The sequence below is a fragment of the Canis lupus genome, chromosome 26, assembly GCF_048164855.1.
Source record: "Canis lupus baileyi chromosome 26, mCanLup2.hap1, whole genome shotgun sequence".
NCBI lineage: Eukaryota > Metazoa > Chordata > Mammalia > Carnivora > Canidae > Canis > Canis lupus.
In genome coordinates, this window is record NC_132863.1 from 19753829 (window position 1) to 19781420 (window position 27592).

Consider the following 27592-nt stretch of genomic DNA (forward strand, 5'->3'; position numbering starts at 1 on the left):
GTGGTATTCTAGCACCTAGCCTCCAAAGAAGTGTGCACGTGTGGTATTTTAGGCCTGGGAAAAGCTGACTAGAGTAAATGGGGAGGAGCCTTCTGCCTGGGCCTGAGAGAGGTCTTTGGAAGTGGCGAGTTCTGTTTGGGATGTTTGACAGAGAGCAGCGCCCCCTTCTGGTCAGTGTCCAGCTCTGCGCAGAGCCGAAAGCACTCCCTTTTTTGAACCAGCCCCCTCCACTACTCCTCTATTGGGGTCCTTTCTTGTGAGGTATCAGCAGGCTATACCCCACCTGAAGCATAAATGCTTTATTGTCGCCTTAGGGTTCTCAGGCAGGTGGGCAGCTGCACGTCATGGGTGGGGAGGTAATGTCCCAATGGCACACTGAGTTGACGGCAGAGCCAGGATCAGCCCTTAGTTCTCCAGTCTCCCTACAGTCCTCCAACCTCCTACTGTCGGTGGCTGGGAGAGGGTGCAAGAGGGTCATTCATAGGCTGCCCTTGGGGCCTTCTCAGATGAGTCATTTGCCCTGATTGAAGGCCCCCCAGCCGGCTTCCCCCACATCTTCTCATAAGTGCCTTCATCCCGTATCCTTCTCATTATCCTGTTAATTGAGGCACTTTAAAGATTAGCAGTCATACTTGGATGGCCAGTACCACACCCGGGAAGGTCCCATACCCCTGTGCCGCTTGTGCCAGCCTGCAGCCATTTATCTACACCGTAGCGTTTCTCTGTCCAGCGCCCTGTGCTGGCTAAGCCCATCAGTCCATGTGCTGGGCCCTTCAGGCCCAAACTCTGCACATCCCCCGTCCTCCTGCAGCTGCCCTGGCCGGCCTCTCCCAGCTACCTCCACCTCCCACCCCTCCACCCACCCAGTTCAAACCGTGGTTTGGTCTTCTGGTGCATGCTGCCTTCGAGGTCACGTGCCCCCTGTGAGCACACCGTCCTACAAACCTTTTCCCAGTCCTTGACCTCAGCCCTTGGCAGAGGTTTTCAGCCTTCCAGTCAGCGGACCCGGGCCCAATTCCAAAGCTAGAGTCTGTCCCCACCCATCCTGCGACCTCATCTTCCCGGGCAAAAGGGAGGGGGAAGAGGCGCTGACTTCAGAACCAGCAGCTTTGTCCACGCGAGCCGGCGCCCCAGACCCGGGACCGCAAGAGGGCGGGGCCCAGCACAGGGTGGGGCTTGGCACCGCGCCCCGCGCGCGCGCGCCCTCAGTGGGAAAGGAAGTCGATGGCGGCGCGCACGGAGCGATTGGTGCTGACGTCGACGGCGGTGACCTTAATCTCGGTGTCGCCGAACTGCATGGCGGCGCGGATCTCGCGGCGGCCGGGGACCGCGCCTTCGGAGGGCTCCAGCTCGAGGCTGAGCGCGCCGCACTTGCGCACGCCCGGGTCGGTGATGAAGCGCGCGTCCTCGGCGGCGCAGCAGTACAGGTTGATGAGCACGCGCCGCTGGCCCGGCCGCGCTGGGCAGTAGCTGCGTCTCACCTCCTCGCCCAGGGCCACCGACTGCTCGGCGGCCACGAAGCGCTCGAAGACGTCGGTGCACCAGCGGCGGCCGTCGCGGACCAGCAGTTTCTCGGGCGGGTGGCGCCCGGCCACGAAGCGGTTGAGCACGCCCACGCCGTAGGTGAGCGGCGAGCGGCGCACGCGCACCACGCCCGGCGCCTGCCCGAACAGCACGGCGCCCTTGAGGATGGTGAGACCCACGTCGTGCGGGACCACCACGCGCAGGCCGCGGGCGCCCAGCGCCGTCTGCACCGCGTGCTGCAGCACGGCCGACTCGGCAAAGCCGCCCACCAGGAACAGCAGCTTCACGCCCTGCACCTCGGGCCGCGCCAGCAGCGCCTCTGCGGGGGGGGGGGGGGGGGGGGGGAGGGAGGTGAGAGCTTGGAACAGGAGGTGAGAGAGCACCAGCCGCTAGGCCGCCGCCCTGCGGCCACAGGCCCCTCCCCTCCGCCATCCTGTACACAGCTGGCAACTAGAAACTAGCTATTTCACTCTAAAACAGTAGCCGGGTTCTGATGAAGAAAAAGCGAGAGTTTTCATTTAGTGCTTCTGGCAGTCTTCGCGGGCTCTGCTTCCCCAGCATGCTACCCCCTTTCCTCTCCCACCACAATGTGGAGGGCTAGATAAGGATACGCATTTACACGTACTAAGTGTCTACTGCCGACTGTGTGCGCATCTCTAGATGTTTCAGCTCATTGAAATCCCTGGGATCACAGTTTTGGGAACCCAATACTATCGCCCGATTTTATAAGTAAGGAAACCAAGGCACCGGAGGTTCTGTCACTTGGAGAGACTACGCATATCATCCCTCCTAGTTCTTAATACCCACCACACTGTGTCCTCCAGGTGTTCCAGATGATTCTGGGTCTCATTGCAGTGTATGGATGTGTGGATGTGTCCAGGCACTAATAAGGAAGAATCATTTCTGCACCTGAGTGTGAATGCGGGGGTTAGTGGAGGACCCAAGCTCAGGCACTCACCTATGTGCTGGATGATCCCACTGACGGTGGGCTGAAAGAGCTCGTTCATGGCCTCGCAAGACATCCTGAGCATCCCCTGTGAGGACCACTTCACGAAGTTCACGCTGTTGATGAAGGGGGGCACAGGCTCATGGGTCAGGGTCCAGGGTTCTTCCAGGGTTCCTGGAAGGCCAGTGTGGCTGGGTACTGACTGCAAATTGTGTGTTCTTCCAACCCCACTCCCTCAGGGGCTTTAGCAGCCCGCCTGCGTTCCAGGCATGAAGTCCCAGGAGAGGAGCCTCTCTTTGCTTCTGGGCGGAGGAACAAAGGCACACTGCCTGGTATAGGGTGTGTGTTTGTGTGTGGCTGTCGAGGTGGGTGTGGTGCAAGGAGAAAGTTACTGGCCCTTCCTCCAGGCTCAAGATTTGTGCCCCAGTTGGCACCCGGGTTCTAGCGGATTCTAGCTGGGATGCTCATGCCCTCCGCCTGCTGTCGGCTGGCAAGAAATGTGCACGGGGCAGATGGGGCGGATTCCCACTGTCCTGTGGGACCCACATCCTCCCTTGCAGGGGCTTTCCCCAGCCGCAAACCCTGGTTTGAGTCCGTGGTCCCCGGGCCCCACCTGCTGCGGCGCAGGGCTGTCTCCACGTTGTGCCCTCGCTGCTTGCGGTAGAAGTCGATGAAGGAGAAAGGCAGGGAGATGTTGAGCGCCCCTGCACGGTGCGGGCCTGCCGTGCGTTTGCGGGCCTCGAAGGCGATGGTCAGATCCACCCAGGCTGCCGGCCGTTGCCTTTTGAAGGTGGTGATGAAATCCTCGCCGAAGATGCGGCCCAGCAGCTGCTCAAAGGCCAGGTCCACGCCCACCGCGCCATAGGGGCCGCCTGGGGTCGGGCAGGGGAGAAAGGGGACGTCGGCGCAGACTCCGCCGCCAGAGGGCGGTGGCAGGGCCCGCGAGCCCTGGGTACCCAGCGTGCTGCCTGGCTGGCTACTTACTCACCGGATGCCTTGTAGAGTTCCTTGAGGGTGCCATGTGGCTGCTCCAGCTGGTGCACCGTCAGGTCCACCGTGCCTCCTCCGCAGTCTGCCACCACGTAGCGGTCTCCTGTGGCGGCGAGCGTGAGCACACACTCCTGATCTGCTTTGCACCCTCAGTTCTGCTCCCCTTCCAGATTCACCCAGCCCCCAGCCCTGCCCCACACCAGAGACCCTTGCCTGCGGGGAGGATGGGAGTAGGAGTGGCTGTAAGGGGCTTCAGGTAGTTGAAACTTAGGCCACCGGGAAGGGGCGCAAGGGTTTTGGGGAAAATGTTTCCAGGACTCTATCAGCAGAGAATCCCCCGGAGAAGTGAGAGTTAGGGGCGAGGCTGAGTGACATGGAGGTGCAGGTGACCATGGGAAGACTACCAGGTTAGGTGCAGCTGATGGAGGAGTAGGGGCAGGGTTTCTAGGGTCTGGAACCCACTTCAAGAAGGTTCCCTTGCCCCTACGGTTCCCTTCAGGGCCCAAGAAACATCCCTCTGTCCCCCCACCTGCTTGCATCTCTGCCCACAGCTCTCCAACACCAGACTCCACCAGGAATGTACGGCTGTGGCGGGACTTGCGCAGCTGCTCGCGGGCTGGGGTTGGGGGGGAGGCAGGGAGGGACAGCAGGACAGTGGGGTTAGAGGGAGGTGCCTCAGCTACCAATCTTGACCCCCATCCTCCCACCAGTACCCTCCATGAGTATCTGGACCAGCCAGTTCTCCTGAAACTCCTGCTCTACTACTTCTAACTAGGAGAAGGCAATGTTGAACCTCAGAGGGTCCAGAAAAACCTGATGGGGTAACCAACAGCTGAGGGGAAGTTTTTCTGGCTACAGTACATTCCCTTAACGCTGGCAGGCTTGAGGCATGGCAAAATCAGAGTTGGGACAGTTTGGAGGACCTGTGCGTAGCTGGGGGAGGTGGGGAGAGGTTGGTCCTGGGTGATTCAGGGGAGCCTAGCGTTAGGGACCTCTCCTACTTACAGGAGATGGTATCTGGGAGAGTGACTAAGATTGACCATAGCTGTCTCAGGGCCCAGTCCAGGGACACTGGAGCTGGAGCTTGGTAGCAGGAGCTCAAGGCTATTGTGGGGGAAGGGGAATGACAGCTGATGTGCCAGGATGGGAGAGGCGGCTGATTCAGTGGCTATTTAAGACAAAACCCTTAGAGACCACCTTTGGCTCAGAATGGGAGCTGACTTCCTCATTGTCAGTACCTGAGCACCTCCCCTCAGGACAGTTTGTTTCCCCCTACCCTCAGATTCAGGATGGGGGCTGAGTCCTACCCTCCTCAGACAATGATCCTCCAGGGCAACATGAAATCTCTGTCCTTAGATTGGGCTTCCCCAGGTCAGGGCTGTGCCTCCTCCCTCAGACTGAATTGCACCAGAGATGTTTCTGCCCTCTCAGATTGGGCTGGAGACGGGGGAGGAGGGGTTATCTCCTCTTTATGTTGGACATGGCCAAGCCTCTGGCCTCAGTGACCCTCCAACCCTCCAAGGGCAAATGTAATACCATTGGGTAGTGCCCCTGGGGGAAGCTCACCCTGCCGGAAGCTGGAATCGATGGAGCGACGCTCACCCAGGCGTCCACTGCCTGGAGCCCGGCTGCTTAGGTCCAAGAGCTGGTGTAGACGCAGCTTGCGGCAGTAGACAGAGGCAGCCTCTGGCTCCAGGGCGATGAGTAGTTGCTCTGCATCCTCCCTGGACACCAGGCCAGCCTGGGGAGAGGTGGTGGGCAGGGCCAGGGAGCTCTATGGGTCAAGTGTCACACCTAAGATGGCACCTCTGGGCAGGCAACCAGGGCCTGTGGGGCTCCCACCACCTCTCCATCACACCCCACCCATGGTGGGCCTCTCGCCGCCCCCCCCCCCAGTGCTGCACACATGTGGAACTGCCTCCCAGCCACCCTGTGACCAGGCTGGGGAGTGGCACCGCCACTGCCAGGAATGCCATGGGGTTACCCAGGAGGAAGAGACCCTAGACAGAGTGAGAAACCTAGAGCACCTGGGCTCTGTCCCTCCAAGCTGCCTAAGGTGGCCCAGGCTGCAGCAAGGTCCCCTTCACATGTGCAGGGCTGGCCAGCTGAGCACCAACTGAAGTGTTAGCCCAGACTCTAGCACAGTGTGTATGGGGGTGTAATGGCCAGACCACCAATTAGAGGAGATGGTATGTGTGGGGGGTCCCCTTTGGCTCCCTGAACCCTTGTCCTTCATGTCCTTCACCAGGCTGGTTGGCAGAGAATACCCATAGGCCTCCTCACTCCCAGAAGAACTTGCTTCCCCAGAGAATCAGATACAGGCACCAAGAGACAACAGTAAAATTCCAGGTGCCAGGACAGGTCAGTTGGGGGGAGAAAAACACTCGGGATCTTCTGCTTCCTGTATCAGGACAGGGGATCCCTGTGGGAAGTACTCTACGGTTTTGTGGGATTCCCTGGATTCTGACTGGGTGGGGGTTGGGGATGGGTGGGTATCTAGACTTCCTGTCCAGGGTCAGCCCTTCCTGAACTGGCAGCCATGGAACAGTGTGGGAGGAACCAGGGTGGATAAACCGGCAGGGTGGGGGGCAGTGCTTATCCTGGCTGGGCACAGCCTTGCTTTCATCCTGGTCTCTGCAGTAGGGATGCCCACTACCTCAGGGTGAGCTCCTATAAGTGCAGGCACACACAGATCTGACACCTGGAGCATACCTGGCCCATGGTGGGTGGGGGTTGGGAGCTCTGATATCTTCCAGGGGGTGCACTGGCAGGCCTTTTGGAGGTCCTAGGATGTCCCCCAAGGACCAAACAATGAGTCTTGCTCTGGGAGGTTGTGCTTCCTTACTTCCTCACTCCATCTCACTGGAGGTAGGGGGACTTGACTTGTCCACCCTTCCCCCCATTCTCCAGACCTTTGGGCATCTCTTATGGTAGGAAGCCCAGCTTTGGTCCAAATCACTTTCCTTCATCGTCTCATAGTCCTGTGTCCCTTGCTCAAGAAATTACAGTGGTTGAGGCATGGTGGTGGAGTCCCTGACAATACTGGTGCTGGCTGAGGTGGAGGAAACCATCTCACTTGGAGAAGTTTCCCACACACCCCCCAGCAACCAAGACAGACTGATGGATATACAGAAAGCCAGGTGCCTTGCCTCACTGTGGTCAACTGCTGGGTACAGTTCTCCCTCTAGCACTCTCCATGGGACCTGGCTGAGGCTAGACTCCAGTTGAGACCACATTCCTGCTCGGGTCTTTATCCTGTCCATTTCCCTCATTCCTCTTTCTCCTGAGAGCCCTTCTTCAATATACCACGTGCACAAGAGTCCCTGTCTTGGGCTCTGCTTCTAGGGAACCTGACTTAAGACACCGGCTAAGCTGGCTTGGCTGTGCCTCTTGTCCCCCTGCTCTCTGTTCCTGCAGACTCACACCCTCTCCTGGGGGCAACAACCATCCAGTGTGCTCAGGAGGAGAAGGCCAGAGGTCTTTACACAATGACTGGTCCCAAGGGTGGTGGGTAAAGGAGGGCCTGGGGTCTCCCTGGAGCCCTCCCCAGTGACACCCCCTGCTTTGCTTGCCCGTCCTCACCAGGTAGGCAGCCTCACGCATGAACTGCTTGGCAGGCTGTTTCCAGATGGCAGGCACTGTCAGCACCCAGCGCACAGTGTCCTTCTCTGGCAGCGATGGACACTGCTCCCTCAGCTCCTGGAGCAGGAGGGGGCAGTGAGGGATAAGCTGGTTTGGGTTGGGGTGTGGGGTGTCTTCAGCCTTTAGGGCTGTATGGGAGCTGGAGGAACTACTCAGGCCTCAGCACGACTTCCCAGCTGAGTAGGAGCAATTCCTAACACCCCCTTCCCCAACACCTGTGTGTCCCCCGCAGGCTTCATCAGATGGGAAGGCAGGGGCCAGAGAAGATAATTTCTGACCCCTGACGGATAGGGTGAGAGGAGAGGATGGACCCCGGGGGTTCCTGCCTCCGTGGGCAGGGGTGGGGCCACAGCGCACCTGAAGGGCATGCTCCTTGAAGAAGCGCAGGGCATGGGCGAACACCTCCAGAGCTGGCATTTTCTTTCCATTTACAGCCTCTAACTGGGTCTTCAAGGTGAGATCCTGGCAGGGATATTGGCAATTCTGCCGAAGGTCATAGCTCTGCCCACATTTCCTGACGACCTCTCTCTAAAAATCCCCCCACTTCCTGGTGCTTCCCTTCTGAAGTGTCCTTGCTAATTCTTTAGTAGCTCTGGCTCCAGCCCCTCTCGTTAGCCCCGCCCCTCATCCAATCCTGGCCCCACCTCTAGCCCCGCCCTCTCAGCCTCTCCCCCACCTCTTACCTCTGCTCCCCCTACAGGAGCCCCTTCCTTTCCCCTCCTGGCCCCGCTTCCCTGGCTGGATTGGTCCCCGAACCGGTGCGTGCCTTACAGTGGCACTGTGGATCTTCATCTTGAACTTCTCGAAGTAGAGCCAGTCTCGCGCCTCCTCAGGGTCCAGATCGTGGTAGTAATCGCGGGCTGTGTAGCCAAAACTGTGAAAGGCGCCCTCCGGGGTCAAAAGCAGGCAGGTGGGGGTCTTCTGGTGGGCCACTCCTGGGTCCCCGCCCTCCCATTTCCTGTGGAGGCACAGGGCTGTCAGTGCGGTCCAGTGAAACCTTCCCTTCCTGGGGTTGGGAACCAGCTCTGTGATCAGCTGTATGACCTTGGGCAGGCCACCTAGCCTTCCTGAGCTTCAGTCTGCCTGCATGTAATATGGAAATAATAATACCCACCTCTTAGGGTTCTTGTGAAGATGGTGCTTGGCATCCACTTAAATCTCCATAAATGCTGCTCATGGGATCCTCCCTATCCCTGGGCCACAGGACCCATCAACATTCTCAGCTCCTGCTTCCACCCATGAGGTGCACCATTGGACTTCACTTTGCTGTACTCTTAAGCAGCAGCAGGCCATTATCCACCTGTCTGGGTCTGGCCTCCTGACGTATCCTTAGAGGACATTAGCAAAAGATTTCTCCCAGCCAGATGGTATGCCCCCTTCTAGGCTGTCTTCCACCGCCAAGGTCCTTCAAGGCATTGGTGATCATTCCTATCTGACCCACCTTTACAGCTATCCCCAAGTTGACTGTACCTCCAGCAGGGCTTCAAAACCTGAATCAGATTCCAAACCTCCCCATCTGCAGGTGCCATCTGGATCTCCAGAACTCCCAGTCTAGTTCATTGGCTTGAAACTTCTTTTTCCCCTCCCTCTGCCTTTCTCTGATGCCTGGACCCCTCTAAGCCAAGCTTGTCCCTGCAGCCTTTAGGGGAAGGAACTGGGAATATAGGCAGAAGGAACAGCATGTGCAAAAGTTTAGAGGTATGAAAGAGCACAGGGAACTAGCTACTGTCCCTTCTGCCTAGATTTGTGGTAGCAGCAGTGGTGACCGCCATTCAGTTTCTGGTTCAGAGCTTTTCATTCACGCCCAGGAGCTACATACCCTTGAGGTGACTGGCTAGGGGCCAATAGCTCAGATCAAGGCTCACATAGACTGGGAAGTAACCATCCACATGCTTGAAGGTAAAGTCCATGGTTCCCTGGGCCATGCTGGGAAAGTAAGAGGGCAGACCCAAAGTGGCCAAATAGAAGAAAAAGAAGATAGGCCAGGCCAAACAGTGGATGCAGAACTGGTGCTTTCTTCTTCTTTTTTATTTTTTTAAAGATTTTATTCATTTATTCATGAAAGACACACAGAGAGAGGCAGAGACACAGGCAGAGGGAGAATCAGGCTCCATACGGGGAGTTCGATGTGGGACTCAATCCTGGAACCCCGGGATCACACCCTGAGCCAAAGGCAGGTGCTCAACCACCGAACCACCCAGGCGTCCCAGAACTGGTGCTTTCTTAATGCTGTGTCCACATTTGGCAAGAAGAAGGGCCCTAGTGCCAACTCTTAAGTCCTTTGTAATCCTGTCTTTCTCTAATAAAGCCATTTAGCCCAGTCAAAGAGAGAGAAAAAGGGAGAGAAAGAGAGAGAAAAGGAGGAGGAGATGGGGGAGGAAAGGTCACTGGTCTCCATGTGGCCACAGACTGGAGGGAGAGAAAAATGGAGAAGAAAAACCAGAGAGGAGGATATTGCTACCATCCAGGTGAGAGAGGGGAGAGCTAAACTTAGGAGTGGTGACCATGGAGAGAAGTGTCTGGGTATTCCAGAGATATTAGGGAGATGGAAATGACAGGGCTTGGTGGCTGGTAGGGTTGGGGGAGGGCTTGGGAGGAAGCCAAGAAGTTTTCCAGTTACTTCCCGTGACTGTCTCCTTCATCAGACAGTGTCCTTTCTTGGTCCTCAGCCCCAGCATGGAGTCCAGCATGGTCTCAGCTGTGTGTGTTGACAAGCGTGCCGGCTTGAATGCCCTGCAGCTCCTAGAGGGCTTTAAGTGCCCAGAGCCTTTGTGGCTTGATATGGATGTGGATAGAACAAAGAAAGGGGAAGGACAGTTCATGCAGGTCAAGTCCCTTGTATCTTTGGGGAAGTGACTCTAATGTTTGTCTCTTCATCCACCCTGCCATCTCATCCTCCCAGGCCCTGGGGAAGCCCCGTTGCTCCCCCATCCCAGTCTGGGATGGAGCTTTGGGGTCTTCTAGAAGGGTCTTCCACCTACTGGCTGCAGCTTCACTAAGACGCACTCAAAGAGGGGATCCCTGGGTGGCTCAGTGGTTTAGCGCCTGCCTTCGGCTCAGGGCATGATCCTGGAGTCCCGGGATCGAGTCCCACATCGGGCTCCCTGCACAGAGCCTGCTTCTCCCTCTGCTTCTCCCTCTGCCTGTGTCTCTGCCTCCCTTTCTCTCTCTCTGTGTCTCTCTCATGAATAATAAATAAAATCTTTTTTTTTTTTTTTTTTTTTTTTTTAAGACACACTCAAAGAAAAGATCAGGGTCTTGAGGCCTAGAGGGGAGTGTCAAACAAAGGCATTGTTCAAACAAAACTTATTAGAATGGGTTTTTTGCACATTTCTTTCATAACAACTGTGGCCTGTCAACTCAGTCAAGCCTCTGATCCTTCACATCCCCGACCTTAACTGGGCCTGGTGCTCAATCTAGGAATCTGCCTGTTGACCACACACAAAGCGCAGCACAGGCTTTCAAGGAAGATATTCATTGCAGCACTTTTTGTAATAGTGAAAAATGAGAGGGGAAGAAACCTCCTAAAACTATCAGTAGAAAAATCATGACACATATGTACTTGTGGGATACTATGCAGCTTTTAAAAGAAATTGTGGCTTTAACAGGAGCTGATATGAAGAACAGCTCTGTCAAACAAAATGCACATCTAGATCCCAGGGGAGCCAGGCAGCTACCTTGTTTTTGTTGTTTGTTTGGTTCCTTTTTCTTTTTCTTTTTTTAAGAAAAAATAAAGCAGGTGAATTAAAAAAAAAAGAAAAGAAAAGAAAAGAAATTGCGGCTTTATGTGTTGACATGAAACATCTACAAAAGAATATTGCAAGTTTAAAAGTAAGGCAAATCTTATGATATCCCACTTTTATTTAAAAAACACATATATGTGCATCTCTGTGTGTGTGCTAAGGATGGAGGGAGCTCTGGGGAGATTCCATGTGTCCTCAGTGACAGTCTTTCTGAGACCAGGCCCATCCCAGGGAGTGAAGACCCCCGCTCCCATCTCCCAGCCCAGCTACCCTCACCTCATCATGTGGATGGCTTCAGGATCACTGGCAAAGCTGAAGGCATAGCCACTGGAGGTGGTGCCAAAGTCGATGGCCACCACCACGGAGAAAGGAGCATGCTGGGGGGCTCGGGCCTCGGGCTTCTGTGAGGGCAAGACCCAGAGTTAAGCAGCAGCCTGAGGGCCTGACTGACTGCATACCCAAGCCCCTCCTCTCCTCTGGCTATGGTCCAGACTGGCCCTGGCTTCTGTTACCTGTCCGGGCTCCCCTCGCCTCCCACCCTCCCACGCTCCAGGCTGAGCCCTGGAGCTGCCAACTGCTCAGAATCTCAAAGGCCTCTCAGGTCGCCCTCTGCAGCTTTTGGCTTAAGCATTGGTTTTCCTCTTTCAGTTCTCTGCCCACCTTCTGCCTGGCCATTCCTGAGCCCCACCCCCATCTCACAGCTCCTTGGGACAGCTTTAGTAACACAAGAATCTGTGTATATTTGACCCTCCAGATCTTTGTGGCCACAGTGAGACAACCAGACTGTGTCGGTTTTGTGGCAGAGAAGAAAGGCCTGTGCACATGCACACAGTGGCTCCTTCCTTCTCCCAGGCCAGGCCTGGGCTCTCTGAGAACAAGGGGGGGTGGTCCTCAGGCTGGATCACTAGGGTGACACCACCTTGGTTGGGGTGACCCAGGGAGTTTGCAGGGGCGGATTATATCCTGTATACTTCAAGTTAATAGTTTCCAAGCTAATTTTTAGCAATGTGTCTTCTCTTCCCCAGATAGAACTTGTATTCGGGGAGGGCTATGGGTGACAGGATGTTGAGAAACTCTGAAAGGCCCAGTGCTCTAAGGCCCTAAAGTAACTACATGCTCAGATGTCCCCCTGCCATAGGTGGGGTCTGGTCCATGGATGTCATCCCAGAGCGGGGCTGTTTGGGTGTTAGTTCTGTGGGGCTCACCTTAGTAGACTTGTTACCTCTATAGTCCAAGGTCACCTGAGGCTGACTCTTCTGGGAGAGACATGACTGGAGTGTGCTGGGGCAAGAGGCATGGCACCACTCCCAGCCCAGCCCAGGCCCCACCAGGACTCTGCTAGACACCAGGCTTTGCTCTCTGGAGCACGACCCATCTCCATAGCATCCAGGCCACCCACCACCAAGATCCTTGCTCCCAGGCTTACTGGAGACTGCGAGGGTGTGAGTGGAGCGATGCCACAGCTTTCCTGGGTCCTTGGGGAGCCCGGCGGGCTGGGCACAGGGGACCGCTCAGGGCTAGAGCCTGCAAAGAGAGGGCAAGTCACTCTGGCACAATCAGGATAGGGGCTGATGGCCTGGCACTAGGAGGTTCTCCATCAGTCCTCACTGGGCTGAGACAAGAGGCACCTTGCTGGGGAAGTGGGTCTAGTGGGGGAGGGAAAAGACAGAAGAAGGGGCAGATGGAGGGCCTGTTTAGTCAATTTGAGGTGATCTACCCCTGAAGGGTGGCTCAGGCCTCACCCGGTGACTCCTTGTCTCCCCCAGCATCCCTCAGACACAGCAAGGGGAGGGGAAAGATGGAGAAGCATTATGGGGGATGGAGGAGACTGAGTCCAGAGCCAGAAGGGCAGAAGAGATGGGGTGAGTGGGCTCCTGGGGCAGAGGTGAGGGTGGAGGGCAGAGAAACCAGGGAAGATGGGGATGCACAGAGGAAACTGAGCAGGAGGTGGGGCTGCTCCCCTCCCCAGTAGCATTTGGCCACATGGTTCTAATCAGGAGCTGAAGGAGCCACCCTCCCACCCTCCCTTCACTAAGGGCCAAGGACGGTCCCAGCCAGCTGCCTGATGAGGACCAAGAAGGGGAATGGAACTCCCCCAGCCCAGCCCTGAGCTGGGGGTGCCCACAACACTAGGACGTTGGCTTCTGAGCCTCCCTTCACAACATGCAGAAACCTGGAGCTGGCATTTGGGGGCAGGAGGCAGAGCAGCTCCGGAAGGCAGCCCCAAGTCTGGCTTGTCAGGCAGCTCAAGGGCCTGCCTGGCCAGACATCCCCTGGGTGGGGGCTGGTGGCTCATCACCACCACACTGGGGGTACTGCGGCTGCCCCGAGATTTAGGTGTGGGGATAGGGAGGCTGGCCCAGGAGGCTCATGGGGTCTGGTGTGCAGACTCATTGGCATGTCAAACATGTCTGGCTGGCTTTAGGCTGAGCCAGGGCCAGAGCCTGTGTTCCTTCAGCAGCTGTCCTGCCCTGAGAGGTCCTAGCTCTCCCTGGCCTTGGGGCACCCCGGGGAACATATGTGAGGCATGGGGTGGGGGGATGCTAGGAAGTGCCTAGGTAGGGTCAGAGTCTGTCCCAAGGTGCTGGAAGGGCAGGGGATGGCGGCCACTCTCCCAGGGCTCCTTTCTCTAGGCGGTCAGTATAGGCCCAGGCCCTGCCACCAGCTCCAGCTTGAGGCGCCAAGTTGCTGTAGCTCAAGCGGAGCGGAGCAGGGGACGGGAGGCAGGAAGGAAGGCCCAGCCCGCCAGGTCTTTGTTAATGGACTTCCTGAGGAGTGTCCCTCCTGCCTCCTGGCTTCCCACCCCTGCAGAGAGCCCAGGGCCCGCCCCCAGGCCAGGCCACAGGCAGAAGTGGGTGCACACATGCAGAATTCTGTGCATGCAGACCCACCTGCCAATATATATGCACTGTCACAAAGGTCCTGCACACAGAGACTTGCCCGCAGGCAGAGAGACAGACAGACAAACACAAATACACTACTACCAGGTCCCATGTTCACAGAACTTGCTCAAGACATGTACACACATACACATGGTCCTGTGAGTGTTGGGTGCACACACTCACAGACATACACTCACACACACAGTCCTGTGTCTGCTCGCTCAGAGTGGGAGAGACACCCACATGCAGACTGGGGGTGGGTCTCAGTGCCAGGGTGGGTGGGGTGGTGGGTCAGGGCCAAGGTTGGTGAGGCAGAGTCTTACCGATGTAGAGCCCCTGCAGGCCCACGTCCGGGACAGCTAGCATCTCTGCAGGCCCTGTGACTGTGAGCAGGAACAGACAAACAGAACAGCATTTATTTGTTCTTTTGTTTCCTCCTTGAACGCTTATTTATTTTATTTTATTTGTTTTTATTTTATTTGTTTACTTCTGGCTGGAGTCCTCTGAAATGAATCCCAAGCATCATGTTGCTTCACCTATAAAATCTTCAATACATCTCTCCAGTAGATAAAGGCTTTAAAGACAACACTGCAACACCAGTGTCATGTGTAACAATATTAACAGCAATCCCTCAGGCTCATCTAATGTTTAGTTCCACAGTCCCTGCTTGTCTCAAAAATATCTTTTTAACAGTGGCTTTATTGGAATCAAGATGCTCCTAAATGTTTTCAAGCGCTCACTCTGTGCCAGGTGCTAGCAGGCATCAGCGACCCAGAGAGACACTGTTCCTGCCCTGGAGGCCCACAGCCTGCTGGGGAAACTGATTAGAGTCAGATAATCACCCAAGTGAATTTGAGATTACAAAGGATGCTGTCAAGGTCACAGCTGGATACAAACCAGGCAGAAAGGCTGGACTGGTCTGATCCTGTAGGCAGGCCCCCAAGACCCTATCTTATTTTATTTTTTAAATTTTTGAATATTTTATTTGAGAGAGAGAGAAAAAGAGAGACAGAGAGAGGGCATAAGCAGGGGGGACGGGCAAAGGGAGAGGGAGAAGCAGACTCCCCACTGAGCAGGGAGCCTCATGAACTTGATCCCAAAACCCTGAGATCATGACCCAAGCCGAAGGCAGACGACTGAGCCATCCAGGCACCCTTCGGGGACCCTATTTTAGATTTGGTTTTATATGAAGGCCAACAGCAAACCTTGAAAGGTTTGAAGTAGCAGAGCAGAGGTGGAGGCATGACTAAATTGGCATTTTCAAAAGTCCCTCTGGCTGTATGGAGAGTGCAGATTGCAGCAGGCAGCACGGAAGCAGAAGCCCTCTCAGGGCTCCAGGTGATGGATGATAGTGGTGGCTGTATGTCTTGAGACAGAAGCAGAGTTCTCGAGTTAGAGGTTAGAACCAACAGGGCCGATGACAGAAGATGGCCAGATTGGATATGGGGAATTAGGAAGAAGAAGATGTCAAAGGTGACATTGTCCAGTTTGAGCTAGGAGGTGGCCGGTGAGGTGGAGAACACTGGAGAAGGTCAGGCTGGCAGAGGCAAGGGGTAGACTTCTGGGTACAGTTTTGAAACTGCCAAGAGAACAGACAAGGAGCCAGATGACATGAGATGCAGAGGTCAGAGAGAAAGCGGAGGTGGAGATGTGCCTTTGGGAGTCATGGTCAAGGGAGGCCTGGCAGGGAGTAGCGGGGGAAGAGAAGGGAGAATCAGCACAGAAAGGCTGTCTGGAGGAAGGCAGGCTGCCTGAGGAGACTGGACGCCTGCTATGGTTCCAGGGAAGATCTCAGATCTAAGACAAGCACTCGAAGCTAGATGCCTTTAGAAGTTATTAGATGAGCCTCAAAACACTTGTTTTCATTGGCCCAGAGCCAGCATTTCGGTGAATGATGGAGATGGGGTAGAAGTCAAGCGAGCCTCGGCAAGAAGTGAGCAGAGGGTAGGAGAATGCAGTGAGCATCTGCAAGAAGGTTGGCTGAGATCAGGGGCTGGTGTGAGGGCAGTAGCTGCAGGAACACAGAGCTTGAGGAGGGGAGGATATGTTTTCATTTTCTTTCCTAAGATGGGAGGAACCTGAGTTTGTGCCTGTGAAGTTCTAGGGGCCAGGCTGGAGGCAGCAGCATTTGGACCCCTGGGAGCTGTTAGGCCCTGCCCAAGAACTGCTGAGTCGGAACTTGTATTTTAACAAGATCCTACATGGTTCTATGTGCATTCAAGTTTGAGAGATGCCATGCAACGTACCTCTGGGCCAATCTTCAGATCACCCATGCTACTGTCCTCAGCTATAGGCCGGGCAGCCCCACTATACACAGGGGAGGCTGCTCAGAGCCCACTCCCTCTAGCCAGTGGCCCCATCAGGAGGTGTTGCTAACAGAACACAGGCAGACACACAGAGCTGAGCACTGTCACACGCAAACGCACACACCCTTGCTCACACACAGTTTACACAGCCCAGCCCCAGGAAGGACGGACACTTCGACATGTCCAGAATACTCCCCCATGTCCAGCACCATAGAAATTTCCAGACACTTGGAGCACCTGGGTGGCTCAGCGGTTGAGTATCTGCATTTGGCTCAGGTCATGATCCTGGGGTCCTGGGATTGAGTCTCACATAGGTCTCCCCGTGGAAAGCCTGTTTCCCCCTCTGCCTATGTCTCTGCCTCTCTCTGTATGTCTCTCGTAAATAAATAAATTAAATATTAAAAAAAAATTCCAGACACTTGCAATCCTGCTGTCAGCAGAGGCGCACAATTTGATGCCCAGGAATGAGAATCACGAGAAAGATAGGGGCTGCTTGTGGGTACTCTGAGCAGCAGGGTGGTGCTAAGAAAAGGGAAAGCCAATAGTAGGCATGGGTATGGCTCTTGAGAGCCAGAACAGGGGCTCAGTTTAGGGGGAGGGAGTGGTGTGCTGGAGGTGGTCCTCCCCAGCCCCAAGAGCTGATTCTGCGTCTCCTCCCAACTCTGTATTCATTGACAGCACATGGGTGACTTGAAATCAGCCACAATGGAAGCATTTACACCACAGAAACTGGCAAACCCTCTACATCAGGTTTTTCTCCCTCTGAGAGAGTTGATGGTAAAACATTTACCAGCACACCACTGGAATGAGGACACAAGGGAGAGGCTGACAGCCCTGTTGGTAGTTTGTTTCAATTCTTCAGCAAACACTGAGCATTTCTTTGTTTCAGGCTCTGTGGTAGGAGGTTGAAGGAATGAATGAATTTTCTGGACCAATGCTATTGTATTTGGAGGCGAATCAATCTAGAACCACCAGGAGAAAACGACTCAGGAGTTATCACTCTAAGCTGGATTCCATGTCCAAGCTGTGTGCCTACAGTCCTCCCAGCTGTCTGAAGCTGCTCCAGTTATCTCCCATCTCTGAGTATGTGGACACAGAGTGCCCCTCCCCTGAGGTCTCAGGGCCAGCAAAGGCCTATGATGGCACCTGGCCAGAGTGATTGTGTCATTTCTGTGCTTCATTGTCTTTCCTGTAAAATGGGTCACACAGGGGACTTGTGAAGACCAACAAGTCCAGGTAAGGAAAGTGGTTGATTAAGGGAGGACTTGTACAGGTGTGAGCAGTTTTCTTTTCCTTCATGGTGTAGATTTTGAATTTCCTCGTTAGAAGTTTTTGGTCTTTTTTTTTTTTAAGATTTTATTTATTTATTCATGAGAGACACACACAGAGAGAGAGAGAGAGAGGAAGAGACATAGGCAGAGGCAGGAGAAGCAGGCTCCCTGCAAGGAGCTTGATGCGGGACTTGATCCCAGGAGTCCGGGATCATGCCCCAAGCCAAAGGGGCATGATCACACCCCGAGCCAAAGTGGCTCAACCACCGAGCCACCCAGGTGTCCCAGAAGTTTCTGGTCTTATTAAAACTTTTATTCTAATCATTCTGAGTTCTGGAGGGAGGGAGGGAGGGAGAACTTAAATCAATCTGTGTTAAAGAAGGAGGATCCTGATGATTCCTTGAGAGATGGAAGTAGAAGGGAGTGGCAGCCTCATATGTCTTTGGGATATCCCCCATCGTGCATACATACCCAGAAACACTTAAAAAGAATGTTAATCATGAAGCTCGAGACAACACTGGCTCCCCAAAGCTATGACTGGGCAGTATCCATAGCTGGACATGGGGTAAAGTAGACCCCCACCCCAGGGGCCCACTAATTCAGACTGGTGATGCTTATGGGTTTGAGCATAACTGGGTGTGGTAGTCTGATTTATGCAGAAAGGAACTTCATTTCCTGGCTACAAGCACAGGCTAAACTCTGGCCCCAGCCAGACCCCAACCCTACCCACAGCCAGACCCTTAACCCTCCCATGGACTGACCCCTAGTCCTTGGCTTCATATTGATCTCTAATCTTCAGCTTCACGCTGACCTCTGGCCCTGACTTCTACCCAATAGGTATGATCTACCCATCACTGGGGACCAGGATGGGGTGTGGGTGAGTCCATGGACTCAAAACAGGAGACTCCCATTCCAGAGTGCTTCCCAGACTCACAAAAGCCTAGGACTTCTGGGCTGATGGAGAACATTTTCCCAGAATCTCTTCCTGGGAAAGGGGACGTTAAGGCTGAGTACTTACACCCCCAAAGAACACTGAGGGTGTGTAGTGTTGCTGGATTTCAGGACTCCACACATACCTGTCCTCTGCCCATGTAGACAAAGAGCCCACCCAGATCTTTACAGTTCCCCTCCCTCCCCTGCCCGCTTCCTTTCACTGGACCCTGCCTCTCCCATCCACTGTTCTCTGCTCAATGTCCTGCTGGCTCTTTAACGGAATAGGCCTCTGTCAGCAGGCAGAGAGGCCACAGGCATTTCTCCCAAGCCACAGATTGGACCAACCAGGGCCAAGGGACAGATTAGAAATGGCACCCAAAGGGCTGCTCCAGTCTGTTTCTGGAGAGGAACCCTCAAGACCACTAGGAGCTGTGGGGTAGGGGGGCTGCCTCTCCTGTGGTGGGGCAGCGGGAGGCATAAATGGCCTCCCACAGCCCCTCCCTGTCCTCAAACTTTTCTTTCCATACATCCTGCCCCACCCCTGTTGGGTCCTCATCATTGCAGCAGCCAGTTCACAAACAACCTCTGTCCCACTGAGCCCAGGATCCGAAGCCCCTCCCATCCTCTGCCCACCAGTCCCCCCATCACCTCCCTTACCCTCTGGGGCTCCAGAGCCCCTTCTGCTCGCACAGGGAGGCCATATTTTAGAGCTCCCTCCTTCGCAGTCTCTCTACCCCCCCCCCCCCACGCACGCTTGCTTTAACAGAGCCGCTCCACCGCCTCTGCAGGGAGTGGAGACCCCACCCTACCTGGGCCCCTGAACTGGCCTCACAGAAAGAAACCAGAGGTCCCTGGTCAGGAGGCCTGCCCACGTCTGGAACTGTAGCATCCTGGCCACTCCGCCACTCTCGAGCTTCCCAGACCATAGGCCCTAGGAACCCTTTCCCCCACCAGGTGACCCCCAAACACACACACAGCCGGGTCTCAAGCCCCAGGTCTCCGTGTCTGGTCGAGGCACTGTGTCCTCCACAAACTGGCTTATTGGAGCAGACCTCGGCCCCACTCCAGCCCCGCAGCCCCACCCCTACCTCCGCCCTGGGGTGTCCTCAGCCCCCCCCCCCGCCCTCCGCAGAGCCGGTGTGGGGTCCCGAAGCCCGGGTGGGAGCCCACGGTCACCGCTCCGAAGCCCCACTGGAGAGGACGGCGGGCAGGATCCGTCCCCAGCCCGGCCCCACAGGGCTAGGAAGCCTTTTTGGAGGCGGGGGTGGGGGGGGGGTCTCAGCGGACAGCCCGGGACCCACCGGACGGCGCACCTCGCCGCCTTTCTCCTCTCGGGGAGCTCGGGCGCCCAGAACTCACCTCCGCGCTCCCGACAGCGCGACCTCCGTCCCGCCGCCTGGATCCCGGGCCCGCAGCCCGTGGCCGTGCCCCGCCGCGGCGGCCGCAGCCCTCGACGTGCGCCGGCCGGTGCCTCCAGCTCGCCGCGCGCCCCGCCGCCCCCGCCCCCGCCCCCGCCCCCGCCCCCGCCCCCTCCCCCAGGCCGGATGGCCGCGCGCTCCCGGCCCAGATGTGCGAGGCCGGGGCGGGGCCTGCCTGCGCGGGCCTCTCCGAGGGGCCCAGCCCGGCCCGCGCCGCCGCCCCTCCCCGCGCCCCCCCTCCGCCCGCCCGCAGCTCCCGGGTGGGTGTGGGGGGCGGTGAGGAGGGGAGGCGGAGGGAGGGAAGAGGAATTCCAGACCCCTGGTTGGCCTCCTGCGGCCGGCGGCGGCGGCGGAGGGGCTCTGTCTCCCCGCCCAAAGGGCCCACCTCGGGGCTCAGCTTAGCCGCTGGTGAGGGAGGGCCCGGCCCAGACCCCTCCTGTCCCCCCGGTCCCGACTCCTCTTACTTACAGTCCCCAATCCATCCCACCTTCCACGTGCCACCCAGCCCTAGCCTAGGCTCCAGGGTCAGACTGAAGGTGAGGTCAGCCCGTTGGGGCCCGGCTGGGCCTGGCTCTCTCCTTGATGAAGCTTGGTCTGCACAGTGGGCCCCCACGAGGACCCCGGCTGGGCGCAGGTGGGACAGGGGCCAAGGGCTGCTTCTCAGCCACGTCTCCCAGCAGTGGGGGGCTGGCCTCCCCCTCCCAGACGAGGGCCCCACAGTTCTTTGGGCATCACAGTTGCCCCACTACCCCAGACCTTTGTAGGGGCCATTTTTTCCCTCCCTAAAAACTGTACCTCCTCCCCTACTGCGCATCTAAAAGTTCCTCAGCTTAAGCATTGCCCCTCCTAGGCATGTTGCCCTTACCATCAGGTCACTGACCTGGAGCGCCCCTGTAGCCAGGTCCGAGGTAGGGGATGTGCTGTGCCACTCAGTTTGGGATGGCAGTACCTAGGCCAGTAAGCCAGCAGGGTATCCAATCGGCAGCCTCCCCTGACTGCTCCGGTGAGTGCGTGTCTGTGTGAATGAGTGCATCTCTGTGTGCCAGTGGCTGTATGTGTGTATCTGTGTTCATGTGTTAGTGTGTTCTTGGGACATCTGTGTGACTGCGTCTTTGTGTCTATGTATATTACATAATTGTGTCACTGTATCTTGTGTCTTTGTGCATGTGTTTGTATTTATGTGTGTGACAGGTGTGTGATGGGGGGCTGTTAGGTCTTCATGTCATGCCAGAAGCTGAGCAAAGCTGAGGAGGGTGGGAGTGGCTGCAGGTGAGGGTATGGGGAATGAACGGGCCAAGGGTCTGGCCCCTCCAATATAGCCCAGTCTCTTGTTTTCTTTTGCCCTTCAACTTTGGCTTCTTTCCATCCCCACCCTGAGCTCTACATATTGGATCATCTCTGAGGGCCAGGGCAGCAGGCTCTGAGCAGGAGTGAAGACTCATGGGAGGGGGTCTCCAGACCTCAGCAGCATCTACTTGGCAGCCTTCACCCCCCATCCCACGATTTCAGGCCTTCTCAGTATGATTTGGGAATTACAGACCCCACCCTTGGGCAGCTTCCAGTCTGACACAGAGAGGACAGCATATAATCCCAGCGAATCCTCAAATTCAGGAATGTTCGATTCAGTTGCCAGCAGGTTTGGCCTCATGAAGGCGTGCACAAGGATCCTGCAGAGCCCCTGCCTTTACCATCCTCTGTGTGCCTGGATGCCCTCCTCTCCCCTCCCAGTGCCATTGTGGGAACCTCCCGCCCCCCACTGACTTTACCGGCTTTCTGCTTGGCTTTCTGCTTCTCCCTGGGTGGGGAAGCTGGTGGAAGGATCCACATCTAAGAGTATCCTCCCAGGAGCAGTGTCTCTCCAGGCCAGGCTTCCCACCTCTGGCCTTGGCTCACTCCTTCTTCTGAGGATGCCCTGCCTTTCCAACTATCTCTATTGTGCAACTGAAGGTAACTTTCCAAAGTACAAATCTGGCCCTGTGGCTCTTCATTACCTATAGGAGAAGATCCAAGTGATCCAAGAAGTAGCCTGCCCTTGGTTGACCTCCCAAGCTTCCCTTCCCAGACCTAAGCTCCAACCTTATCTCCTGCCTTTCATTTTTTTTAATTTTTATTTATTTATGATAGTCACACACACACACAGAGAGAGAGAGAGAGAGGCAGAGACATAGGCAGAGGGAGAAGCAGGCTCCATGCACTGGGAGCCCGACGTGGGATTCGATCCGGGGTCTCCAGTATCACGCCCTGGGCCAAAGGCAGGCGCTAAACCGCTGTGCCACCCAGGGATCCCATCTCCTGCCTTTCAAACACAATCTTTGTTCCACTTGGGCCAAGCCCCCAGCCCTGACCTACTCAGCAATGTTCTGCTTTTCTTTGGGGCCTCGGGAAGAAACTAGCCCCTTGGACCCTGTTGTGGGTGCTGTGTCCATTCAGAGAGCCTCGAGCCCTGGTTATCACTAGGGGTCTCTCAGGAGAACTCTGGGTTGGGAAGGCAGAAGCAGGGCTCTCCTTTCCCAGTGCCCACCACCTGGCCTAACATGGTAGACCAGCAGGCAGTTTTAGGGCAGAGGGTCTCAATCTCCCTTCCCTCCTGCCCAGGTCCAGCTGCTTGTTCTGCCCCAGCTTGGGGCCCCACACATGCACACACATTCACCACTGGGGAGGGCATGTACCCCCATAGCTGGCCTTGGGAAGGATGGGCAGATGCTTTTATTCACCAGTAGAGCTTATTGGCTGAACCCCACAGTGTACTGATGCCTAGCTGGGTAGCTTACCCTGCCACCTACCCTGCCACCAAACCCTTGGCGGGGAGGGCCCTCCAACCTCATTCTACAGAGGAGAAAGCTGAGGTTTAGGGAGAACAGAGCAATGTCCCATTCAGACCCAACAGTGGCCTCAGGGCCTATGTCCTTGATTGTGCCACATGTGGCAGGAGGCTAGCAGGGGAGGATGATGCCTAGGCATCCAGAGGTGGCTCCCCGATGGTTGCCTAGCCCTGCCTGCCCCTTCCTGGGGACAGGAGGTGGAGAGCTTCTGGGACAGGGGCCTCTAGAGTGTTTCTCTACCGGATTCCTTAGGTGCGAGCTTCCTTCCAGGAATTACTCCGCCTGCCCCCACCCATCTGGACTTCCTTTCTGTGGCCCACAGCCACACCATTTTCTTCATCAGAGATGGGAGTGTGGGAGGCCCAGTCCGCGGTCAGCCTTGGTAGCGCCCTGCCTCCACTGTTGTAAGAGAAGTTGGTGCCTCTTTTTTCATAAAAGAAAGCCCTGGGGTCCCACCTTCCCACTGAGACTCTCCAGCACCCTGCCCCAAATGACACCCAAAGGACCAGAATCAGCCTCTTTCCTGCAACTCTGCACCAACACTGTCCCACTTGCAGGCCCTTTTCCAGTGTGATATCATTAGGGTTCCCAGCGGGAACATCGGGACGACTTCTTGGAGGAGGTGACCCCTGATCTGAGCCCTGAAGGACGATAGAGAGAGTCATCCGTGTGGAGAAGTGGGAAGGACATTCCAGGAGGAGGAAACAGTGCATATAAAGGCAAGGAGGGCAGAGAGAGCAGGAGGCAGGATGGGATTGACAGGCCCAGTAGCCAGCTGGATGACAAGCTCAGCATGTTTGTCCTTGGCGTCTTCAAGTAGACCTTTGTGTCCTACTCCAGCAGGCATGCTGGTCCTTTGCTCGGGAATCCCCAATCTCGCTTGTTGTTGTTCCACTTGAGTATCTTGTTTAGGATCTTTGGTTTCTATTCCAGACCAAAGGTTGAGATTTATTGCACAATTCTCTCTGCTCAGCCCTTTCCTTAGTTTGAGTGACATCTCCCCTGGCCAGCTGCTATCCCACAGAATTGCCCCTCTGCTAGGGTTCTGTGAGGGTACAGGAAAGGACCAAGACTATAAGGGAACAGGATGTGTTGAGGCAAGATAATACTTCCATTTTAGCCATGTGAAGTTGAGGGAGGCTGTGGAGCTGCCCCCATCTCCCATACCTATTTTCTTATTTTTAACAATAAAATCTCTTTTTTTTTTGACCATGCACACGGCCACCCAGCATAAAGAAAAGATTTCCCAGCCTTCCTTCTGCTTGGCATGGCCATGGAACTAAGTTCTGGCTAATGAGACACAAACAGAAGTATTACATAGGGTCTTCCAGCCTTTAAACACTGATGAGTGCCTCTTGTTCCTTGTTCCTCATTTTGCTACTCTCCATCCTGTGCCTGGAATGTTGATAGGATGACTGGAGCTCTAACCACCATTTTGGAACATAAAGTTGAGGAACATGCCTGGGCGGTAGAATAGCGACCTGCGGAGAGACTTCCACTTGAACAGTATTCCCATGCCAGCCAAGGGCTGTGTACATCCAGACTCTTAATGCAGAAGAAAGAAACCCCTTTGTTTAGGACACTGCATTTTCAGGCTCTTCTGCTCATAGCCAAATGTAATCCTATCTGATTCGACCCAAAAGAGAAATGTTGACTAGGCAGTTGCTATATGGATCTGGAGCTCAGAACAGAGTTTTGGGTTGTGGGTAGAAATTTGGCAGTCACCCTCATGGAGATAGTAATTGAAGCCACGAGAGTGGATGAGATCACCCAGGCAGGGAGTGCAGTGTGAAAGAGAAGGGTAGAGGGCTTCCCAGGAGGCAGCCTACCCCACCGTTTTGCCCTCAAAAGACAATTCTGGAGCGGCCTGGGTGACTCAGTTGTTGAGCGTCTGCCTTTGGCTCAGGGCATGATCCTGGGGTCCTGGGATCGAGTCCCACATTGGGCTCCTCAAAGGGATCATGCTTCTCCCTCTGCCTGTGTCTCTGCCTCTCTCTCTCTCTGTGTCTCTCATGAATAAATAAATAAAATCTTTAAAAAGGTGATTCTGGCTTTGTTGCTCAGTTTCAACCATCCCCTCCCAACATTGTTGGAGGAGGAAAGTTCTGTCTCTCTGGAACACTTTTTGGTTTTTATGATGCAGACTCAGGATGGAGGGAGGCTAGGGGAAAGACAAGAAGTGTATAGACAGGGTTGGGGGAAATTGTCTTGAGTTTTTCAAGAGAGGGGATCCCTGGGTGACGCAGTGGTTTAGCGCCTGCCTTTGGCCCAGGGCGCGATCCTGGAGACCCGGGATCGAATCCCACGTCGGGCTCCTGGTGCATGGAGCCTGCTTCTTCCTCTCCCTCTGCCTGTGTCTCTGCCTCTCTCTCTATGTGTGACTTTCATAAATAAATAAATAAATAAAATTTTAAAAAAAGAGAGAATTGTAGGAGCACGTGTGGTGTGTGGTAAAGGGGGTGGAAGAAGAAAGAAAGGGGTTTTATCATGTGTTGCTTAATCTAAGTATCTCTTTCGTGATGTTTAAGAAAATACGCAGAACTTGAAATTTGTTGAAATTACTTTTTGGTAGCTAGCCTGGACCTCTTCTGTCATAACATCACCTGGAGACTGGGTCAATTTGGGTAATAACTTTAGAAGAGTTTCATAAGTATCAAAACCCATTAGAGCAGCATGGGTGAAGGAGAAGCTTATGCTCCTTGGTTTGTAGGTTATAGAATCCAGGAGCAGAAGAAGGTGCATCTGGGCCTCATGAGGGCCTGAAACAAAGAACTGGAAATATGTCAGTAGCCAGGGAGCCACCACCTGGCCACTTTCCTCTCTGTTGCTACTTGACTCTCTGTGCTATTCTCTGCACATCTACTAGATTCTTCCTTGTTAAGGATTGCCTTTAAAAAAAAAAAGGGATCCCTGGGTGGCGCAGCGGTTTGGCGCCTGCCTTTGGCCCAGGGCGCGATCCTGGAGACCCGGGATCGAATCCCACGTCGGGCTCCCGGTGCATGGAGCCTGCTTCTCCCTCTGCCTGTGTCTCTGCCTCTCTCTCTCTCTCTCTGTGTGTGTGTGACTATCATAAATAAATAAATAAATAAATAAATAAATAAATAAATAAATATTTAAAAAAAAAAATCAGGGGCAGCCTGGGTGGCTCAGAGGTTTAGCGCTGCCTTCGGCCCTAGGCGTGATTCTGGGGACCCGGGATCAAGTCCCACGTCAGGCTCCTTGCATGGAGCTTGCTTCTCCCTCTGCCTGTGTCTCTGCCTCTCTCTCTCTCTCTCTGGATCTCTCATGAATAAATAAATAAAATATTTTTAAAAAATCAATAGATTTTAGTTATGTTTTTTTTTTAAGATTTTATTTATTTATTCATGAGAGACAGAGAGACAGAGAGAAAGAGGCAGAGACACAGAGGGAGAAGCAGGCTCCATGCAGGGAGCCTAATGTGGGACTCGATCCCTGGACTCCAGGATCACGCCCTGGGCCAAAGGCAGACGCTAAACTGCTGAGCCACCCGGGGATCCCCCAAGTTATGTTTTTTTTTTAAACATTTTAGTTATTTACTCATGAGAGACAGAGAGAGAGGCAGAGACACAGGCTTCTCACAGGGAGCCCGATGTGGGACTTGATCCCCGAACTGGGACCATGCCCTGAGCGAAAGACAGATGCTCAATCACTGAGCCACCCAGGCGTCCCGATTTTAGTTATGTTTTCATTGAAGTGTATCGACATATGATGTTACTTGAGTTTCAGGTATACAACATACTGATTGGACAAGTCTGTACATTATGCTGTGCCCACCTGGAGCGTAGCTGACACTGATCACCACACAAAGCTATTACCATACCACGGGCTCTACTCCCTGTGCTGTACCTTTCATCCCTATGATTTATTCATTCCGTGCCTGGGAGCCTGTATCCCCTACTCCGCTTTACTCCTTTTTGCCTATCCCTCACCCCATAGATTTAAAAAAAATATTTTATTTATTTATTCATGAGAGACACAGAAAGAGAGAGGCAGAGACATAGGCAGAGGGAGAAGCAGGCTTCATGCAGGGAGCCTGACATGAGACTTGATTCCGGGGTCCTGGGATCATGTCCTGAGCCAAAGGCAGACACTCAACCGCTGAGCCACCCAGGCATCCCCCCATAGATTTTATTTATTTATTTTGAGAGGGGGAGGGGAAGAGGGAGACAGGGAGAGAGAATCTTAAGCAGGCTCCATGCTCAACGTGGAGCCCAAGGCGTGGCTCAGTCTCATGACCCTGAGTTCACGACCTGAGCCAAAATCAAGAGTTGCAAGCTTAACCACTGAGCCACTCAGGCGCCCCCCAAAAGATTTTATTTTTAAAAATAGTTGTAAGTTTTCAAAAATGTTGAGCAGAGACTACAGAGTTCCCATGGATCCTTTCCTTGCACAATTTCCCTTATATTAACATCTCAGTTTGGTGTTGCCTGTTTGTCACAATTACTGAACCAACATCGATACATTGTTAACTAAAATCCACAGTTTACATTGTTTCATTCTTTGTGCTTTACATCTATAGGCTTTGTTTTTTTTTTTTTAATATTTTATTTATTTATTCATGAGAGACGCACACAGAGAGAGAGAGAGAGGTAGAGACACAGGCAGAGGGAGAAGCAGGCTCCATGCAGGGAGCCCGATGTGGGACTCGATCCCGGGACTGCAGGATCACGCCCTGGGCCAAAGGCAGGCGCCAAACCGCTGAGCCACCCAGGGATCCCTACATCTATAGGCTTTGAAAAATGTATGATATCCTGTATTCATCATGATAATATCATACAGAATAGTTTTTCTGCCATAAAAATCTTGTCCTCCACTTATTTATCTGTTGAGCGCTTGAAAACCCCAGGCAAAATTTTTGCCTTTTTCAGGATCAAATAGTTGGAATCACACAGGAGGTAGTCTTTTCTCCTCAAAGATTTTATTTATCCATTTGAGAGAGAGAGAGAGAGAGAGAGACAGATTGGAGAGGCAGAGGGATAGGTAGAAAGAATCTGAAGCTGACTCTGCACTGAGTGTTTAGTGGTCACAGGGCTCGATCCCACAACGGTTGAGATCACCACCTGAGCTGAAACTGAGAGTCAGACGCTCCACCAA

At 54.6% G+C, this 27592-nt stretch overlaps 1 protein-coding gene and 1 pseudogene across 2 annotated transcripts; one reads left to right on the top strand and one right to left on the bottom strand.

Annotated features, from left to right (window-relative positions):
* Positions 1-284: 284 nt before the first annotated feature.
* On the bottom strand, positions 285-19710 carry HSPA12B (heat shock protein family A (Hsp70) member 12B). 2 transcript variants are annotated; one of them, XM_072800217.1, is made up of 14 exons: positions 19597-19710; positions 14051-14110; positions 12272-12369; positions 12051-12101; positions 11122-11246; positions 7874-8060; positions 7460-7564; positions 7043-7159; positions 5027-5201; positions 3990-4076; positions 3459-3563; positions 3084-3342; positions 2483-2586; positions 285-1843 (listed from the first exon to the last, which is right to left on the bottom strand). In XM_072800217.1, the coding sequence occupies exons 2-14, from the start codon at positions 14091-14093 to the stop codon at positions 1206-1208; spliced, it is 2094 nt and encodes a 697-aa protein (XP_072656318.1). In that variant the 5' UTR covers positions 14094-14110; positions 19597-19710; the 3' UTR covers positions 285-1205. The 2 variants fall into 2 exon arrangements, with proteins under 2 accessions (XP_072656318.1, XP_072656319.1); XM_072800218.1 differs by lacking the exon at positions 12051-12101.
* LOC140618845 (small ribosomal subunit protein eS30-like) lies at positions 8472-10971 on the top strand (annotated as a pseudogene).
* Positions 19711-27592: the final 7882 nt, after the last annotated feature.

Coding starts and splice junctions, on each gene's coding strand:
- HSPA12B (XM_072800217.1), bottom strand. CDS start 14,093: ATGCTAGCTGTCCCGGACGTGGGCCTGCAGGGGCTCTACATCG. Junction 11,247..12,050: donor GAGGTAACAAGTCTACTAAG/GTGAGCCCCACA, acceptor TTGCCCTCACAG/AAGCCCGAGGCCCGAGCCCC. Junction 1,844..2,482: donor TGGGATCATCCAGCACATAG/GTGAGTGCCTGA, acceptor CCCCCCCCGCAG/AGGCGCTGCTGGCGCGGCCC.